Genomic DNA, 21,045 nt, shown 5'->3' with positions numbered 1-21,045 from the left:
TCAATGTTTGGCCTGGTATGTCAAATTCTCTTGCTACAGGTCTATTTTTTCCGGTTTGTATTGCTTTTTCAACAGTTTTCATAGTTAAAGGATCTGTGTTTCCCTTTTTACGAATAAGTCGAGTTGATTTACAGTGTCCCATTGATGGGCAAGACCTGCTGTCCCATTGTAAGATGCCATCCGCAAATGCAAAAAAAATCAGCTAATTTCTTAAAGACTACCTCACTGACAACAACGTTTAGTCCTAAGAACTGCCAGACATATAGACTAGGCTACCATGCTTTTTCAACCTGCTTCGCCAAGTAGGCTATATACAAAAATATCTTCAAGACAAGTGACCTATCTTTTTTACTTTGGGTATCAAAAAACACACTTTCTTTAACAAACCAGCCATGCATGCAAATTGAAGGATCCCACTGTTGGTACAAGCTATAGACTACATGGCGTCCCATTGTAGAATCGTCCCAATGATGGAGGTTCTCCCCTACTTTTACCTCCCCGTGAAAGAGAACTAAGCAGCAGAGTGACCAGGTAATCCTGGAGGAATTCAGAGAGTAGGCTATTATTGTGGTTTGAAATTCGGATGTTTTAGAACAAATAACGTTAAATGTTTTATTTATGGTTCAGTAGGCTACTTCCTTGACATCACAGAAAATTGAACCTTGACTTAGATAACAGCATGTTTTTTTCGGTGCCTCCATAAAAAAAAAGCTATTTGTTATATCTCCTGATGTGTAGGCTACATTGAAAATGAATGTGGAGCTATGCCGAAATTAACTTGATTGATTGCAAAAAAAATGTCTGAATGACTTGCTAGCCTTCGGACACAGTATAAAATTAAGCCAATTTATCGTTCGAATTTTAGGCCACCATGCTAAGCCGAACCAACTTTTTGATTCTTATGCGCTTCAAATGAGCAACTACAATTGGTGCTTGCTGCTCAATTTATGCTTTGCAAAGCTAACATCTTCACACTATATTTCTGTCAGCGCCCGGATGTTTCGCCAACAAAACGTTATGTGCCCAAACTGCAGGTCAGCCATGAAGCAAACGGAAGCTAATTATAATGAACTGCCTTCCTATTGTTTACGTTTTTGCAAAACTAAGCAAGCGTGAGCCTAGTTTTTACCTTGGGAAATCTTTTGTAGCCCAACTCCTGTTAGAAACTTTCTAGGCTAGTCTACCTAGTACCTATGGTCAACATTTCCACGAAGATAAAAATTCAAGTGACAGGCAAAAGCAACAATCGAGAGCCTGTGGCATGAATTAGTGGTGCGATACTGATGAGTCTAGGCTCAATACTCAAACACCTGTCTATCGCTGTCAGTTCTTGTTATATCCAACTGCCGAGAAATAGCACAACGTGTTGTACGAAATAGTTTATTGCAGGCAGTGTGCAGTAGTATTTAGCCTACTGAGTTAGAAATGGAATGAGCGTTTTAGAGCAGCAGCGACTGAACTGTAGGCTGTCAACGTTAAAGACTATCTGTTGTAATGCGATTGATTGACTTCATCAGAACGTAAGCCTGCTTCAATGAGTTTAAGATCGTTCATGTCATCCCGAATGATTCCAACAAGGGTGTTAAGTGCCTCCTGTTGCTTCCTAAGGTGTTGGTTGATTTCGTTCAAAGCGTCTCCGTCGAGGCTGGTCGACGAAGCGTTTCCCAACGATCCTGTACTGCCAGTGAAATGGTGCATTCGTGTTTGCGAGAGAAGCTCGTTTAACCGACCCTGAAATAGACGATTAATTAGAGCTGGTTATAGGAAAAAGCTAAACTGGAATGCATAAACCATATGACAAACCCTAGAAAAAAGAAGACTGAAGCAATTGCAGTAACTAATAACTAAAGAAGTACACAGTAGACCAGTTAGTCTTCTGTGTTGCTTCTCTAAAATCTTAGAAAAAGTCATGTACTCAAGATTATACTATTTTCTCCATCAGCGTAATTTCTTTCACACCCAGCAGTTAGATTTAAGACATAACTACTCCACCAACCAGGCTAATACACTTCTAACCAACAAGATCTATAAAACAATGGAAAATAAAGAAGCAACCCTTGGCATCTTTCCAGACTTATAAAAGGCTTTTGACATAGTAAATCATGAAATGAAACTTTACTTTGCCAATCTCGGTGACCGGGCCGCAACTTTCCAAAAGGTACGGTACCATCAAAAAATTCCCTATGTTGAAACTTCGAAAGAACAAAGGAAAAACGCAAATCCTAGCCAAATTAAGTTATCGGTTTGCCATCGGCTGACTTGGCGCAGAGGGTTAGGGGATGGTAGTCATTTCATTGATGTGGGTTTGACTCCCACCACTGCTATTGCTCTTTTTTCTTCTGTAATTACCAAACAATGTTCGAAGTAATAAATGTTAAATTGCCTACCCTAATGATCAGCGCGACTCTGGTTGGTAAAATTTCAAAGTAGAGAATTTTTTATGGTACCTTTTGGAAAGTTGCGATCGGGCCTGCGTTAAAAGCCTCTACAAGTATGCGAAACTACCAGGAATAGCCTATCAAGGCTTTGTCAGTCCGAGGATAAACATTCAAAACCAAACCAACATAGCTTCATAGGTCCGTTGTCTCTAGCCTTCCCAAACCACACTACCATAACACACCTATTTACTGCAAAATTGCTGTTTTAACACACCTCCAACCTCCAGTGGGGTACGCAAGGGGGGGGGGCATAGAGCCATGGATTCAGCGTTTACTTAGTCTTCGGCAACATTGATAATCGCTTTGACAGTGCTATCCAAAGCATATTAAATGTCGTAATCTATTTCGTTAAATTACTGAAACATTTCTTTAAAACTGGGACATAGCCCAATGCCCCTCCGTCTCCTTCACCACAAAAACCCTATAATATTTGAGCGGTCCTGTACAAGACTTGCTTGGTTAATAACAGACAACACTTTAAAAGAAATATATCAGAAAACAGTTTTCACTTACGCGGAATTGAGTCGGTGCATTTAATTCATTGTACAGAGCTTCTAAACGGACACGAAGTTGTTCTTCTTCCAACTGAATCGCATAACCGGCTTTGCGATAAATTTCTTGGGCGATCACCACCTACAAAGAAACGTCGTGGGGTTATTCCATCCAACACATATTCAACCTTACTTTTGCATTGATTCAACGTCAGTTTATCGATGTAATCCATAAAAAATGTTCTTTTGCAAGTTTATCTCGCAATACATGTAATTCTTTTGGAGGAGACTTGCAAATGTAATGTACCTGCAATACACGGTGTGATGTTTCAAGCAATTTGCGCTTGTACTGCTCAATCTTAGAATGCAATCCGACTTGTTCTTGCTGCATGTCGTGGAGGCCTTTGCTCAATATCTAAAAGTGAGTTAGTTGTGAAAAACTGGAAGATATTTTGAAACTGAACTCAACTTGCACAATTCGTTGTGTAACCCAGATCAGCCACAGTTGTCAGTAATTCGATGGAAGCACTTTTCTGGTCGTCTGCATAGCCGGCTGGTGAGAACTGTGGTTCGACGTTCGAAAAGACGAATTGAAACTGAACCAACTTTTCTCAGACAACTCATCAAACAGCAAAGACGTGACAATAGCTATTCCATTAAAATGGAAAAATCTGCGGGGAGGCGACTACGGGGAGCTGAAAAAAATGTTCACCATGTGAGCGAACTGATATTTTTAATACGTACAGTTGAGCTCCGCTAACACGATCAACCAAAAAAAGTGCGTTAAAAATGCTCGTGTCTATGAAGCGGTTGCCGAGTTGCACTATATTACTTTACATGACATCATGGGTTCAAAAATAGCTGATGGAGAGCAACACTTGCACTGTGAGTGTCAATTGGCTTTTTTAAGTAATTAGAATAATAGGTGACGGGTTAGAGAAAGCACCAATGTTTATGTTTATAAGTTCAATTAAAGTTTAGACGTATGTTAGGGTGCATCAACCCACCCCCCCTCCCTTTATGAATAAGTTTTCTCATGGCATCAATTGTGTAAAATATTTAAAAAAAAAAGATGAACTTTACTCTACCGGGTCCACATCGAGCTTGAATAAACCCAAAATAGGGTCATTCCACCTGAAAACAGCCAATATGAAGAATGAAGATACCTCGAATGTGATACCTCTCAGATTTTGCTGAAAAGTTGCCATACTATGTCTTAGGCTACCAAACGAAACAATCCAAAGCTTTAGATGAATATCTCAAAGGGTTTGTACATCACAGCCATTTGAATTTCGAGTACCACCCTCGTTTTTGACTTGTGGGGGAAACGTTTGCAATTTGCCATTTTTAGAACCCCACAATTTCTATTGTACATGTAATGGAAGAAATTGCTGTGCTAGTTCATTATACACTACATTACACAATTCAACAATAAAAAATAACATTTCTTGATGCATGGGTGTTAGGTGGGTCACCAAAATCTTATTTTTTGCCCGCACAAGTGTTTTTTTTTCAATTTTTAAATGCTTCTGACACCCAAACCAATCAGAATACTTGTTTAAAACATGATTATTTTTAATATTTGGAAACTTTGCTTCTGTCAAATTGAGTTTGTGAGTTGTGGTGTCATTAACAAAGATCTTATAAGGGTTTGAAAACCCTATCACAGACAGGTATGGCCTTTTTTTACACCTGTGGAAAATGTAATTTTTATTCCGTTATGACGTCATTTAGATGTGGCACCGCGTGGTCGAAACTCGAGTGGAGCTAAAAATAGGGGATTTCCCATAACTCTGTAAAGGAAAATGGCAGAGGGACGAAATTGGTGTCAAAATGCGCAGAAGGGTCGCTTTCCTATACCTTCTTAAGAGGCTTTATTGCCGTATCTTTCCCGCAAAGCAAATTATATCGAAAAAAAAAAGTTTTTTCAACTAATGATGCACAGTATTTACATCAAGTCTTCCCTGATGCTGCTTTGACATGACTTCCTGGAGACGCAGCCTGTTCCTTAACTCTCCGAATCCGATCATTGGAACTGGGATTAAAGTTTTCGGGTCAGGGTTATCTTTTTTAGCTTGTTCCCAAATGACTGGGTCAATGCCTGCAAGGAGATAGTAGTTATTTATAAAAATCAACATTGTCAGTTATAGCCTCATGTGACGTCAGGTATTTGCAGACTTTTTCATACATATTGTACCTCAACAAAAACAAGAACTCTTTTAACTTTAAGGTGTGTTATTTTCAAAGCAACACATTTCATGTCGATCACAATTGGCTGTATACTGCATGTGTCGCAAACATATTCCATCTCTGTCTAAGGAATTGAAGTATTGCTTTTAAGGACAAAAACAAACTATATACGAAGTGGAAAGATGACATTTTTCTCTCTGGCAACCAGCGGTTGATGAACAAAGTTTTACTAACATACTTTCATTTGAAAGTGGCCACTATTTAGTTGTGCAGTATTCATTTCAGGCTGTGCTGCCCCACAAAGAATGAAGCATACGTAATTTGTGTATATCATGGTGTGCTAACTTGTAAAAGATTTAGTCTACTTTTATTTAAAACAAGGCAAAATTCTGCCTCGCAGAGTTTATATTAAATCTCAAAACTAGAGCTGATGGAAAAACATTGATTACATTTTTGGAACCCAAAAGAACTTTTTTTTTGACTCATGTAACAAACCTGCAGGGGGGTTCGCCAGCAAGCTGCGGACTTGTTCCTCCGTCATTGCGACCCTGGGAACGCAAGTTTCCATACAAAGTTGCTGCTTAAGCTGTTGCTGGATGTTTGGTTGCTGCATGAACTTGTACAACTCCGAGGCTGGAACTCGTCGGACTGCGCCGGTAGCACTGGACTGTTCGCACACATAAATAGTGATTTCGCTTCTGCAAAGATTTAGAAAGCATTTGTTCCCAAGGGCTTCTAAAACTAGGCGTGGCAAAAGGATCTTATTCAATATTTCACTTTAAAACCAAGCGACATCTACCTGAAGTGACTGAAAGTACAGTGTTCAATAACTGTTTTTAGATTATCTGTTGTCCAATTTTCAACAATCAACATCTAATTATCAGAAGAAGAACAAGAAACCTAATAGTTTTACAAAGAATGTGACAATGTGTAAACTGAATACTGAAAAGTTTGGGTGTTCATCAGGACAATTATCGTTTCTAGCACTAGTTGCTACGTCCATCTGATGAAATTGAAAGTAAAATTAACAACAAACAAGATGGTTTATTGCTTCACTGACGTTTCGCGCACCATGACAATGCGCATCCTCAGAGCGAATAACATACAAAATAAAATTTCACCAGGTTATATACTGCAGTGCAATTGAAGGCAAGAAAAAAATAAAACACGCAATATTTTAAAAAATTGGCCAATGATGTGTGAGCGGTTACAAACCATCTTGTTTGTTGTTAATTTTACTTTCAATTTCATCAGATGAACGTAGCAACTAGTGCTAGAAACAATGTGTAAACTACTAAGGCAGCAAGCTCAAGCTAGACAAGCTTCTTCACTTGTTTACTACCAGCCGGTTGGCCGCTTCATAAAGACGACTGTGTCGTTTATCACGTCACAACTTACTTGTCGTCCGGTACAAGCCGAATTGTATCGACCTTAACTTTGAGGGATTGGTTGCCGCCCATGATCTTGTGGATCGCTTCTTCTATTTTAGCCTCGCCAACGCTTTTCATCTCTGATTCTTTCTTGTTTGCAACAATTGCCACATAGCCCTCTTCATCCTTCGCGGTGGGCAAGCAACTATACCCAACCGCCTGTGATATGAATATGTCACTTAACGTAACTAAATAGTTACTTTGTACAGGTAGAATAATAAACTTGATCACCTACATGACTAATCATAACATAATGTTACGCAAAAACAGTTCAAAATACAGGTTGATTCGTTTAAAAGTGCAAAAATAAGTTGCAGTTGGTAGGTTGCAAATGCGGTCGGGAATTTTGATAAAACAAGCCAAGTTCTTTCATTGGCAAAGTGTGGTTAGTGTGACATGAATAATCCTGCCTTAATAATCTCAGACGCTAAGCTTATGTTTGCAAACTTATCATTCACTACGTGGCTGTTTCAAAACTTTATCAACTTAATAATAATTCAAATAGTAAAATGGAGTTTTGATGCTTACTACGTTTACAGGTAAAAGAACATTTTAGATTGTAAGTTAAGCAAGCTGTCAAATGCATGGAATGTCAACTTACTTTAAATCGGCAAAAGTGGTTTTGAGGAGTGAATTCGACATAAGCTCCATCCTTCCGGTAATATCCTTTCCCAACTCCCCAAAAAGCTTGAATCTGGTTCCATTTTGTCATGATGGCGTCACGCTCGTCACCGAACACTAGAGGCGCTGACAATGCGGTGGCGGTTGTCAGCAATGCGCTGGCAGCATTTTCTGGGACACCAGACAATGGCAATCAGTGAAAAGCAACACAAACTACACTCCTACAGAGGCTAGATGTGTTATCATACACTGGAGAAAAAGCAAAAAGTTCTGAACTGAGTGAACAAATTCAACGCAAATTATTTGAAATGAACAGCATTGTTAGGCAATTAGGCAGTGACGTAGTTCGAGGTTATCTGTCAGTGGACGCAACACCAGAAGGCACCCAATTTAACCATGCAGCCTACTCTGTGTGCGGCAAAGATTCTCAACGGTTTTTCTTTCGTTTACCTCTTGTCCAGTGTTCTCCTTTACAAAATTTACCAGACTGGCCTTGATACATAAAGCGGTAAATTTATCCCCGGTGGAAAACGCTTGGTACACAAGCAAGTTTTAATAAAAAGAAACTCCAATTGTAATTTTGTATGTATTATTTTTCATGGGTATACAATTGATAAACATTAACAACATTTATTTAACACTTGTGTTAACTCACACGTTTCTTCTACCAGCCTAAAGTAGAGAAGACAACACAAGTGTTTCGGTCGCTCACCGCTTTTTAGAGTATCATATATGAAACAATATTTTCGTAAACCAAGTTTAAACTTCAGGTACCGTATATATCTGTATCACCACTGGCGCTGACTTACGGGGTTACGGGGTGGCCACGCCACCCCGTAACCGCTGTGGCGGGGTGGCAGCCACCCCGTTTAGGTTACATTACTTACTGCAAATAAATGTAATTTGAACGGACGTTTAAATCTTTTTTTGATCATTGGTTTTCGCTTTAAGTCAACGTAAAGCAAGAGGTGAACCAATACAGTATTGCAAAGAAAATGATTGTTTTTGTCACAAGCATGATACTCGCGTAACATCAAGCAAGCTACGTGAAGATTACGCAACACGTGGCTACGAGTTTTTTTCCTTGTTGTTGCGATCGTTTTATTTGTTACTTGTCATAAGTCATTGTTACATTTGTTAGGTTTACAATGGGATTTATTAATCAATAAAATACGATCTTTCCATTGTCTCCCTCAAAAATCTTTTTTGAAAAATATAAACTGCTCATAATATCGCTATAAATTATGCCAGCTATAAAATACTTGGAAATAAAATTATCTCGATGATTGATAGCTCCACCCTCTAAATAAATGAATATTCATTTTCAAATTTCATTAAAAAAAATGCAATTTTCGAAACTTTTTGAGTTTTATTTAAAAAGTGCACTTAGTAAAGTAGGCTAGCAGTTTTAACGTTCTGCAAATTTACACGTTTACATGATTCTATTCGAGGAAAGCTACACTCCCTGGGCCCCTGCCAATTTCCAATAATAAAAGCAACCTTTTTCAATTACTCACGATTTTGCATTTTGAATTATTTTCCGATTTCAATTGGAGTGTACTGTCATCTACTTCATGCTTTAATTTCTATTTTGTTATCTACTTCATGCAGTAATATTGCGTGTCGATGCGTGACAAACTGTGAGGCGGGAATTTATTGGTCTGACATAGAAGTTGCTTGTTACATCATAGAAAAAATTACGAAACGTCGTCCAGTAAAAGTTTTCGCCGACATTCCAGCTTTATTCAGCTTAAAGATGCCACAAAAAAAGGATTCAAAATTGCAGCTCTCCATTGAGTCATTTTTTGTTGCGTCTAGTCAGGATTTCAGTCGGCATGAAAGTGACCAAATGCCTGAACGAAACGAAGGTGTGCCACTGCCAAAAGGCGTTAGCACGATCAGGGAGGTGGAAGAACCGAGCACGAGCAGGATAATCGCTGTTGAACGGAGAAGCCATCAAATATCGTGGAGAGCGAATTCCCGTGACTAGAATACGATAGATGCTAACCGATTTGCAACTATGTCGCAACTGCTTGATTTGATCTATTTGCAAGCAATGAATCAATTTCATTAATGCTTCCAAACGTGGTCTGCATTGTGAAAATATACTTATCGTTGCCTTCCACCACCTGCGAGGCGGAGCGATCGTTTAGTGCACTCAGGCGCATAAAAACCTACTTGCGATCTACCATGACGCAACAGCGATTGAACCACGTCCTAATTTTAAATGTTTATCAAGCTGAAGCTTCACGGTTACAACTTGACCAGTTGATTAACAGTTGGATTGACAGAGCTGTTGTTCGCAAAAATACTTTTGCCAAATGTTAAGTGTCAGAGCAGCAACGTAACAATAAAATTCACGACATACCTCCTGTGCTTTGTTTTAAAGTTGCTTTGTAAATTATCGAGCTACAAATCAGGTGTGAAAAGACAATTGCATCTACGAAACACGGTTAGTAAAAATCAAACAAAAACATGCAGTTTGAAAGTTTTTAGGTTGCCATATTGTGCTATCCGCCACCCCGTGCAAAAATAAAAGTCGGCGCCTATATCACAATATGGGTAGCTGAAACAGTTGTAAACAAACTTTGCTCATACAATATCACTGGTTGAACGTTTTGTGTAATTTAGTTCGTAAAATCATACTTAGCACTACATTTCAAACCTTGTGTTGTTTGTGGAGCAGTCTGTTGTTGCTGCTGCTGTCCAAACAGCCCTCCCTTTAAAGCATTTTGAGTCGATTGTGCGCCAAATGCTAAATAAAAACGTCAAAAATGAACATAATAAAAAACATAACCAAAGTACCCCTTCAAGGTGTCAGTACATTAACAGCATATTTTGAGCATTAATTAACGAAAATCGTGCATTGTATGGCTGAGGACTTGAAGAAAATGACTGATTTGCTGTCTGGGCGGAGTAACAACGAATTACTTTCTATTTACTATATGAAAAAAAAAAACAGATAAAAACGAAAAATGAGAAGAAGCTTGTGTGGCGGCGTATTTGAACAGAAATGAATCTCATCACATAGAGAATCTCATCACATAATATAATTCTACTCTGCAATTAATCGATAGCTAATTCAGATGTTAATGGAATATAGAATCTGGTGGAATCGCGCCCGCATTGGACAAGATTCCAAATCCGCAGCAAAAGAGTTTCGAAACAATGCAATAAAAACTCAGTTGTTAACTGTGACAGCCCAGCTGCATCGTTAAAGTGTCTGCCTCTGAACAGGTAGACGCGGGTTCGATACTATGTGAAGTCATACCAAAAGCATTTTAAAAGTAGTTTTGAACGTTATTCTTAACTGGAAAATTAGCAAAGGAAAGGGTTCAGGATAACATTGGACTCAGCTATGTCTTTAACTCTACACGGTCTGCCCATAAATCGCTGGAAACAACTTACATCGGCGTTGTAAAGAGAGCAATATAAAAACACATTAATATCATTTTTGCAATGAAAATGTTCACCTGGTGTGGTGGTTGACCCAAACAAACTTGGAGCTGTAGTCTTTGCGCCAAAACCTACCAACATCAACATTAAACAAGTGTGATGAAGCTGACTGAGCCAAAGCTGTATTAAAAAAAAATGCAACGATCTCACACATCATATGACACACTTCGTTCAATAAGATTATATGCATCATTATAATATTCCATCTCATTTTGTATCACTCCCATATTTCAGAAAACAATGATTGTCGTCAAAGATTGCCATGTCTTTTAAATGCCTGCAGTGGGTATGGAGGTAATATTATTGGGGTCTGCTACTATTCGGCGAGTCCAATTCGGCTAGTCCGATTCGGCGAGAGCCCTTTTCGGCGAGTTCCCTATTCGGCGATTTTTTGAATTTTTTTTTAAAATTATTGGGTACCGTAGCCTAATTAGCATTGCCGCTCTTACATCGTTTTAACGTCGCTAAACGTTGAAATAAGACCCTACCACCAAACCCTAAAACGGCAATGATAATTAGGCTACAGTACCGGATAATTTTAAAGAAAATTAAAAAAATTGCCGAATAGGGTACTCGCCGAATCGGACTCGCTGAAACGGGCCATTCCGATATTATTGATACGACGACTTACCACCACCACCAAACAAATTGGATGCAGTTGTTTTGGTACCGAACCCTGAAAAGAAGAAACGCAGACAATGTTAAGATAGATGTTGCTACTTTAAAGTCATAGCCTGGACAAATAATGAAATCAACAGAACGGTAAGCATTTTCTGACCTGCCGAAGAACCGAACAATCCACTCGTACTTGTTTTAGCTCCAAAGCCTATGCAAAAAATAAAAATGATTTGCCTTTTATCTGATCAGAAATAAATTCACATAACAAATGTGCATCACTTTCTGAAGCTTCAGGTTCAGTCCAGGTATAACAAGTGCCACTGTTTCATGGATATTCACAATTGGTTTTCAAACAGAATTGCTTTATTCATTTGATTTTCAGCACTTGCAAGGTTAAAAATGATGCTTATATGATTTTTCCAGTGGTTTTACAGAAAATAAAAAAAATCAATATATATATAAACTTTACCAGCATATGGTGTGACTCAGATTTAAGACAAGGTTAAAACAGTTGGATCAAGTAGATCCACGTAGTACAAGTACAAACAAAACAGAATGAGAGCAAATTTTGTTCAAATATATATACAGTACATACCAGTGCTAGCTCCAAATAAAGACGGGGCAGTTGATTTGGCTCCAAATCCTTCAAAAAAATCACATGCCGTATATTTAGCTTTTGCTATGTCACTCAATAATGGTGCATGAAACGTAATTATTACCTTATGCATGCACAATTGCACATGAAGTAAAAGTGAAACATTTTTGGTGTGCATAAAACAGTTGGCACATCTCATCACAATGATCAACTTCATCACAATTACAAATCGTGATTTGGAAGTATGGATTCTCAGTCTGGCCTTCAACAATCAATTAAAGTCACTGCATGTAATAGTAGCTTGCTGCCTGCTATAATAAAAATAACCACAACATGTTTTATTGGTATTTAAGTATTATTAAAATCTACTCATTTGTAAAAATTGTCTGTACCTGCAAAACCAGATGCAGTCGTTGTTGTTGTTGTGTTAGAAGGAAATTGAAAAGCTGATGGCGCAGTTTTACTTGCTGATCCAAAAGAAAACCCTTCATGTAAAAATATGTATTATATATATATACAAAATATTGAATCACAAATGTATCCAGAAATGATGAATGCAAGTATAGGCTTAGCACCAGGGATATCTAAAGAAGGGGATACGAAGGCTTGCAGCGATTGCCTTATTCTCACGACACTACCAGGGCGGTAGTTTGTAGTGCTTTAAACACGTATTTTTTTTTTAATTGTAGAAAGTTTTGTAGTGGAGCTGGTACAGTGAGCTACAGAAGACAGTTAGCAAATGTTACGTGGAGCATATTTAAAGAATACGTTTTTACAAAAATGGTTGAAAAGTTACCAGTAAGCTGTTTTCTTTTTTAACAAAGCCTTTGCAGTAGGCTAGATGTAAAGCAAGTATATGGGTAGTTGAATCAAGCAACCATGAGCATGCAGTGAATATCCAGGCCTGATACTAATAGCGCAATGCAGGTTATCATAACAAGATTTATTAAACTACTATCGGAGCCAATTGTCATTTTATGATAAACAGAGATTATTTACGACGAACAAAAGCCCTCCTATTGTCAGACGAAATAAAAGCCTTCGTATCCCCTTCTTTAGATATCCCTGTACAGCACACAGCTGAAATTAGGTTTGGGAAGCAGTGTCAACTTCAAATTTTTTGTTAGCCTACTTTGCATACCTACCTATTGTCATGCATTGACTGCATATTTTTTATTTTTAAGTTTGCTAAATAATCTTTTCGTTGAGTCATTAATTTGCAGCAACAGAAAATAAACTTTGTTATTGAAGCAGTACATGGAAAACTTGTCACATCACTGCAACTATATTAAAAAAATTATAAAAAAACACTCCATAAATACTACAAAAAAATAAAAATATGCCATTAATCAAGCAAACTAGTCCGGAAAGATAGCAGCAAAATTTATCTATGTCAACTGCTCAAGTGCTCAGCCAGCATGTCAGTAGTTTTTAACATTGTACAGTAAAGTTATGCTTCAGTGAAACTCTTCATGTCACAATCTTTCAGCAAAAAAGAAAGCTGTTTCAAACCATTTCATATATACATCAGTTATTTTCGTAATACTTCACCTATTATGAAATATAGAAATAACTATCGGTCTAGTAAATTCTATATAAGTTTTGCTAGGCCACTGTCAAGGTAGCATTTGCAAATACCTTTAACATTATAATATGTATTAGCTTCTCATTTTTTCAATTACTTGCAACAGATGCACACAATTCTTGTGAAACTCTGTTAACTCTTTTACAGTTAAGTGCATCTGCATGTTTAAGAATATGTGATGGAAGAGTGTTAATATTATAATTCATGACTTCTGTATATATAAAGCCAGTTATATTTAAGAATGCACAACTAAACAACTTTCCAAAAAATTCTGTAGTCTATCTTCTGATGTAGCTTCAAAAATTCAAAAGTAATTTTACGTCGTTTTAAGCAAGTAGGATATCACTAACAATTGTGTATAGGCCACTTACCATAGCTGTATTGAGAAAAAATATCTAATTAAACAATTTGCAATCATTTTTCATGTTAATCAAGTTAAATATTGACAAAGAAATGTAACAAAAGGGTGGTCAACAATTTACAAAAAAGTCATTTCATCCCCTAAGAAACAATACAATGTTGGATTGTTGTTATTGTGTAAATACCAGCATTTGATGAATGCAAAATGGTAGTACTACATACCAGTATTCCCAGTTGATGTGGCACTTGAACCAAACAGACTACCAGATGTGTTTGACGATCCAAACTTAAATGCACACATCACTACATTTATTAAGATAGTTTAAACGTTTAAAGCATTTGTTCAGTGAAACAAGAGAATCTTCAAATACACGTTTATATTACATTTTCAGTTTTGCAGGATAAATAACAAATTATTACAAAATTTGTCTGAAATACAGAAGAATGTTTTATTCAAGTACCGGTAGCCTTCTACAATTATGCTAAATAAACACCAAATCAAGCAGTTGAATTTGGCTAATCTTTTTCAACCTTGTTCTTCAAGATCAGCTTAACCTTATTGGATCAAAAGTTGTGTCCTTCTGATTGAATAGCCAATTAACACCCTTGTAACACATTCATTCAAGAGAGCAAAAGCAATTGATCGATAATAATTAATAGAGTAAGCCCAATTTAAAACAACGATTGTGGCCCAAAGATATAGTTAAATTGTAATAAACGAAATTTACGGTAAGAACATTTAAATCAAAATTGCAAATTGTCAACAGAAACAATATTAAAACTCAAGTGCTCTTAATGACCACCGTCATTCTGGCAGAATAATTTTTCCGCTTTCCGCCTAAAAAAGTTATCCGTGAATAAGTGCGAGGCATAAAATGCGACCAGACATACATTCGAAAAATCTTGGAATAAAACTATAATCCGCAACACGTGCCACTTAAATTTTACATGCATCGGATTCAGTATTAAATTACCTTTCCAGGGATGTGCACCAATAGGTGCGCATTTGGAAGGAACTCCCAGCAGAACGCTTCAAAGATGGAAGATATATTTACGATAAACATTAAAATAATACGATTATTGCATAATTGACACCTCTTCAAACATCTTGGAATAAAACTATAATCCGCAACACGTGCCACTTAAATTTTACATGCATCGGATTCAGTATTAAATTACCTTTCCAGGGATGTGCACCAATAGATGCGCATTTGGAAGGAACTCCCAACAGAACGCTTCAAAGATGGAGGATATATTTACGATAAACATTAAAATAATACGATTTTTACATAATTGACACCTCTTCAAACATCTTGGAATAAAACTATAATCCACAACACGTGCCACTTAAATTTTACATGCATCGGATTCAGTATTAAATTACCTTTCCAGGGATGTGCACCAATAGGTGCGCATTTGGAAGGAACTCCCAGCAGAACGCTTCAAAGATGGAAGATATATTTACGATAAACATTAAAATAATACGATTTTTGCATAATTGACACCTCTTGAAACCTCTTCAAAAATCGTATTATTTTTTTGTTTATCGTAAATATACCCTCCATCTTTGAAGCGTTCTGCTGGGAGTTCCTTCCAAATGCGCACCTATTGGTGCACATCCCTGGAAAGGTAATTTAATACTGAATCCGATGCATGTAAAATTTAAGTGGCACGTGTTGCGGATTATAGTTTTATTCCAAGATGTTTGAGTGGTGTTTATTATGCAAAAATCGTATTATTTAATGTTTATCGTAAATATATCCTCCATCTTTGAAGCGTTCTGCTGGGAGTTCCTTCTAAATGCGCACCTATTGGTGCACATCCCTGGAAAGGTAATTTAATACTGAATCCGATGCATGTAAAATTTAAGTGGCACGTGTTGCGGATTATAGTTTTATTCCAAGATGTTTGAAGAGGTGTCAATTATGTAAAAATCGTATTATTTTAATGTTTATCGTAAATATATCCACAATCTTTGAAGCGTTCTGCTGGAAGTTCCTTCCAAATGCGCACCTATTGGTGCACATCCCTGGAAAGGTAATTTAATACCAAATCCGATGCATGTAAAATTTAAGTGGCACGTGTTGCGGATTATAGTTTTATTCCAAGATGTTTGAGTGGTGTTTATTATGCAAAAATCGTATTATTTTAATGTTTATCGTAAATATATCCTCCATCTTTGAAGCGTTCTGCTGGGAGTTCCTTCCAAATGCGCACCTATTGGTGCACATCCCTGGAAAGGTAATTTAATACTAAATTTGATGCATGTAAAATTTAAGTGGCACGTGTTGTGGATTATAGTTTTATTCCAAGATGTTTGAAGAGGTGTCAATTATGCAAAAATCGTATTATTTTAACGTTTATCGTAAATATATCTTCCATCTTTGAAGCGTTCTGCTGGGAGTTCCTTCCAAATGCGCACCTATTGGTGCACATCCCTGGAAAGGTAATTTAATACCAAATCCGATGCATGTAAAATTTAAGTGGCACGTGTTGCGGATTATAGTTTTATTCCAAGATGTTTGAAGAGGTGTCAATTATGCAATAATCGTATTATTTTAATGTTTATCGTAAATATATCATCCATCTTTGAAACGTTCTGCTGGGAGTTCCTTCCAAATGCGCACCTATTGGTGCACATCCCTGGAAAGGTAATTTAATACTGAATCTGATGCATGTAAAATTTAAGTGGCACGTGTTGCGGATTATAGTTTTATTCCAAGATGTTTGAGTGGTGTTTATTATGCAAAAATCGTATTATTTAATGTTTATCGTAAATATATCCTCCATCTTTGAAGCGTTCTGCTGGGAGTTCCTTCCAAATGCGCACCTATTGGTGCACATCCCTGGAAAGGTAATTTAATACTGAATCAGATGCATGTAAAATTTAAGTGACACGTGTTGCCAGTGTTGGGCGCGATAACTCATTTTTCAGTTAAGCGATAACGATAATCGATAAACGAAAAATGCCTAAAGCGATAACGATAAACGATAAATCAAAAAAAAGTTAAGCGATAACGATAAACGATAAATTATCGCCGATAATGTCCGATAACGATAATTTTTTTTTCTTGATTAGCGCTGCCCAATCCCATGCAGCACGAACTGTTTTCATCAACATGACGAAAAATCGAACATAATATACTGTAATGGGACAAAACTTTTTGTAAGTTATGCATGAATAGAATCGCAACAGCGGCAGTAGGTATCGAATCTTCAACCTCTTGATCCAGAATCAAACCACTGAGGTAACCGCCGTGCTTATAATTATACTTTCAGATACCAGTTAGATGCTTTTATCAATTGAGTTACACTGCCGCTTACGTGCAGTAGGCAAAATAATTAAATCAAATGAAAATACCATAAAAATTCCAAACTTTGTATTTTGCTTTCTACGGGCTGTTTACAGCAAAGTCAGCAATAATTGAAAAAATTCCAAAAAACGCAAAATGCTTGAAAATTTATCGGTAATCTTAAGCGTTATTGGTAGTAAAAATGTGCATATACTGTGAAATCCATCAAGCTTGTCAAATTAGTCGTGTTTGTTCAAGAACAATAACATAATTATCGTAATTTACTGATAATTTTTTCTGTTTTCTTTGTGAACACCATCATTAAAGCAATGGCAGAACGCTGAGTTGTTGAGATAAGAATTACAATATAGGCACTGTATTATTAGTGGGAATAAAGATATTTGATTGAGCGTTGGCTATATCGCATAGGTAAATCGTTGTCGTATACAGGCCGGTGGTTGAAGATTTAGATTAAGTGGACGGGAAGGCAAGGAAGCCAATCTTCATGTCCACCTTCAGGCATGCCTTTAAGTGTCCTGCCCTTTCGATTGCCGTTCCAGCGCTCTCACCACTCGTCTATGCAGCATAGGTAGGGTAAATGAGAAAAGTTATACTGTATTTAGCATAATTTTACCACGCAACTCGATACGCAACTGTATGCTCATGAGCGGTGTCGAACCGGCGCCCTTTCGATTGCCGTTCCAGCGCTCTCACCACTCGGCTATGCAGCATAGATAAACGAGAAAGGTTATACTGTATTTAGCATAATTTTACCACGCAACTCGATGCGCCTATTGTCATGCAAAAAGTACTACAAGATGCAAAAAGTGTGATGTCGGTCTGCATGTCAAATGCTTCAAGCAATATCATATTCCGCAATGACTTGTTTCAGTGATGGCGGCGCGAAAGACCATGTTTCCGATGTAAAAGCGGCCTCGTATTGCGACACTTTCATAAACCACTTGCCAATTTCTTTTGCTTCGCTTCAAAGGAATCTGTACCGCCTGTGCGCTTACATTTTAATTGTAAAATTCACTCGCGATTGCCGATTGCAGCAAAACAACAAGAGACTTGTTGCATGCATTTCATTGCATTGCAATTTGCAACTCTAAAAATTATTGTGTTGTCAGGGCCGTCGCTGCAGGGGGCATGCCTCTCCCATGACAACTACCTGTGCACACACACTTCAGGCACTGAAGAAGAAGTGGTTTTAATTTTAGTTTCATGAACTAGGTGGCTGGTAAAAATATTACTTTTCATGGTCTTTCCACTTGTGTGTTGATCCGAAATAAAATTTATCGGCGATTAATTATCGGCGATAATCAAATATTGCCTTTGGCGATAACGATTAACGATAACTGAAAAAATAATTAAGCGATAACGATAAGCGATAAAAATTTATCGCCGATAATTATCGCCGATAATGCCCATCACTGCGTGTTGCGGATTATAGTTTTATTTAAGATTTTTCGATTGTATGTCTGGTCGCATTTTATGCCTCGCACTTAATCACGGATAACTTTCTTAGACGGAAAGCTGAAAAATTATTCTGCCAGAATGACGGTGGTCTCTTAATGTCCTCATTGCTTCGTCAATGCTCAATGGTCAGTGTCCTGCTTCACTCACTGGTCAGTCAGTGTTCAGTGAGCCACCAGAAACAGGGATGCCAGCGACAAATTTCCAAGAAACTTAGATGGTGTGCTAAAAAAAACCCAGATGAGGCAAAAAACCCCAGGTCCAGAAAATATGTAGTAAAGCGGTTAAAAAAACCGGTGTTCTTTCACAATCACAAGCGGAATGGCCCGTTTCGGTGAGTTCGATCCCTTAACGGGGGATTTTTTCAATTTTTTGTTTAAATTATCGGGTACCGTAGCCTAATTATCATTGCCGTTTTAGGGTTAGGGGTTTAGGGTTAGGGGTTAGAGGTTAGGAACTCACCGAATCGGACTCACCGAATAGTAGCAGACCCGTTCACAAGACGCCCTGTTGGTCAACCGGACAAAATGATGACGTCACACACGTTGGAATGGACTATTATGGAGGAAGAAGTGCAGGGTTGAAATGCACTAAAATACACCGGAAGAAAATTGTCTCCCATTTATTGATTTGTTGTTCAATTTCAACAAATTTGCTTTCGTTGGAAAGCACAAGCATAGATCTAACCAACTATGTTAATACCAAATACCAAAATACTACTAGCTCCATCTGGTGGCCACCTAAACTTGACAAATGCAAACCATCACCAAAACTTCATTTTAAATGATAGGCTAAACAATCTAAATCAAATCCAATTAAAAGAACATGTTACTGTTTATTGAAGTGCTAACTTTCAGTTTTATATCTTATTTAATATATGAGCAATCTTTGTTCGAAGACAGCCCCCCAACGAAGCTTTTGCCCAATGCATTTCAATGGCGACTCGATCGTCTTTCAGTTCACGCTCTGCGTGATCTCGATAATTAATTGTCTCCCATTTTTTCATTTCTTGCTCAATTTCAACAGATTTGCTTTCGTTGAAAACAGGGAGTCGAACCGTTTGATTTTTCCGGTTCGGGTCCGGTTCTGGTTCAAAGATTGTTTCAAAATTAGGTTCAGTTCCGGTTCAGGTTCGGAGAAACTTAAAACCGGTTTTATAAGTTCCGGTTCAGGTCCGATAAAATTAGGCCTAGGCCTACTATTGCCCAACTACTAACTAGCCCAATTGGGCGTGAAAACCGCAAGGTTGGCAACACTGATCTCAACACTGCTTTGCTCAATTAACTTGCCTTTGTTGTTTGTTGCACAAGTTACAATCAAACTATATTGTCTATGATGTCACAGAACAGAAGTTGTTTACCTCAAAATATTCCTCTCCAAACCATCGATGATAGTGGATTGTGTGTTACGGAATAGGTTATAATTCATCCGTACAATGTGACTTCCAAGATAACAACATGCTACGTACAACTTCACTTACCACAATGCGAACAATGACGTAATGCTGGAGTGAACCGCTTTTTTCAACCGGTTCGGGTTCGGTTAGGGTTTAAGCTAACTCAAATTTTAGGTTCAGTTCCGGTTAAGGTTCAGACAAAACCGCACCAAAACCGGTTTATAAAAATCCGGTTCGGGTTCGGTTCGACTCCCTGGTTGAAAAGCACAAACATAGATCTAACCAACTCAGTTAATTCCAAGTCCCCAAATCTGTGGTTCATCTCCATCTCATCTGGTATAATCAGCTCCATCAAGAAAGATTGGTATTATTTGATATGAAGTGTTGGCAATGCAGTAAACCAGGTAGGTTAATGCAAATAGCCTAATTGGTGGGTTAATGGCTTGTCCGAATCAAGTAATGTAACAAACACTGATCAATAGGAAAGCGATGTGTGCTCTAGAGCAGTGTGGAACTTTGATCTTTTGGAAGGTCATGGTAGAGTCAGAGTTCTTGTCACTCGCCCCGCAGTCAACATCAACTGGAAAAGCTCGGCTGAGGAAGCAAGTGATGTCAGCTCCAAGTGCAGGAGCAGGAAAATTGGTCCTATTTGGATGGAGAAACTTCTGCAAATAATAAAAAGAAACAACAACCAGCGAGACAGTGGGTGCGGATATTTATGTTTTGTTCAATGCCTAGCCAAGTGTTACGGACAATCTTCAAATCAAACGTCACATGGAACCGTTGTCTGCTGAACCTGACGTCTTACGTCATGGACTGTTGCTAGAAATAAGCAAAGATTGCATCACCTTTGTCACACCTGTGAAACATTACATAATCGTTAAATCTTGAATTACGAGATATGGTGTAAGCCAAATTTAACAGGTGCTTGAATAGCGTCATAATGCATTATCACGTCACAAAAGACGATTACGTGCGTTTGAAATATCGTAATCTATTCTCTCATTCTTAAAATTGTTGCTTGAAAAGTTGGTCGCATATTAAAACGGTTTTGTTTGTGTTTACCGACTGGACAAATTTTTTGTCTTTATCTCAG

At 37.7% G+C, this 21,045-nt stretch overlaps 1 protein-coding gene across 1 annotated transcript; it reads right to left on the bottom strand.

The window, feature by feature from the left end:
• Positions 1-1,366: 1,366 nt before the first annotated feature.
• Positions 1,367-14,208, bottom strand: LOC145783206 (nucleoporin p54-like). The gene is made up of 14 exons (XM_082595008.1): positions 14,007-14,208; positions 12,232-12,324; positions 11,840-11,887; positions 11,405-11,452; positions 11,258-11,302; positions 10,644-10,697; positions 9,836-9,925; positions 7,151-7,341; positions 6,518-6,708; positions 5,615-5,817; positions 4,882-5,030; positions 3,237-3,344; positions 2,952-3,071; positions 1,367-1,731 (listed from the first exon to the last, which is right to left on the bottom strand). Exons 1-14 carry the CDS (start codon positions 14,083-14,085, stop codon positions 1,483-1,485), a joined length of 1,668 nt encoding a protein of 555 aa, XP_082451134.1. The 5' UTR covers positions 14,086-14,208; the 3' UTR covers positions 1,367-1,482.
• Positions 14,209-21,045: the final 6,837 nt, after the last annotated feature.

The sequence above is a fragment of the Aplidium turbinatum genome, chromosome 14 (assembly GCF_918807975.1).
Source record: "Aplidium turbinatum chromosome 14, kaAplTurb1.1, whole genome shotgun sequence".
NCBI classification, from domain to species: domain Eukaryota; kingdom Metazoa; phylum Chordata; class Ascidiacea; order Aplousobranchia; family Polyclinidae; genus Aplidium; species Aplidium turbinatum.
This window is presented reverse-complemented; position numbering and strand designations above follow the sequence as displayed.

Bases quoted from the DNA above. Each gene is read 5' to 3' on its own strand.
- LOC145783206 (XM_082595008.1), bottom strand. From the start codon at position 14,085: ATGTGTGCATTTAAGTTTGGATCGTCAAACACATCTGGTAGTCTGTTT. The intron at 6,709-7,150 runs GTAAGTTGACAT...TTCATATCACAG, and splicing joins ACCACTTTTGCCGATTTAAA to GCGGTTGGGTATAGTTGCTT. The intron at 3,345-4,881 runs GTAAATACTGTG...ACTCACTTTTAG, and splicing joins AGCATCAGGGAAGACTTGAT to ATATTGAGCAAAGGCCTCCA.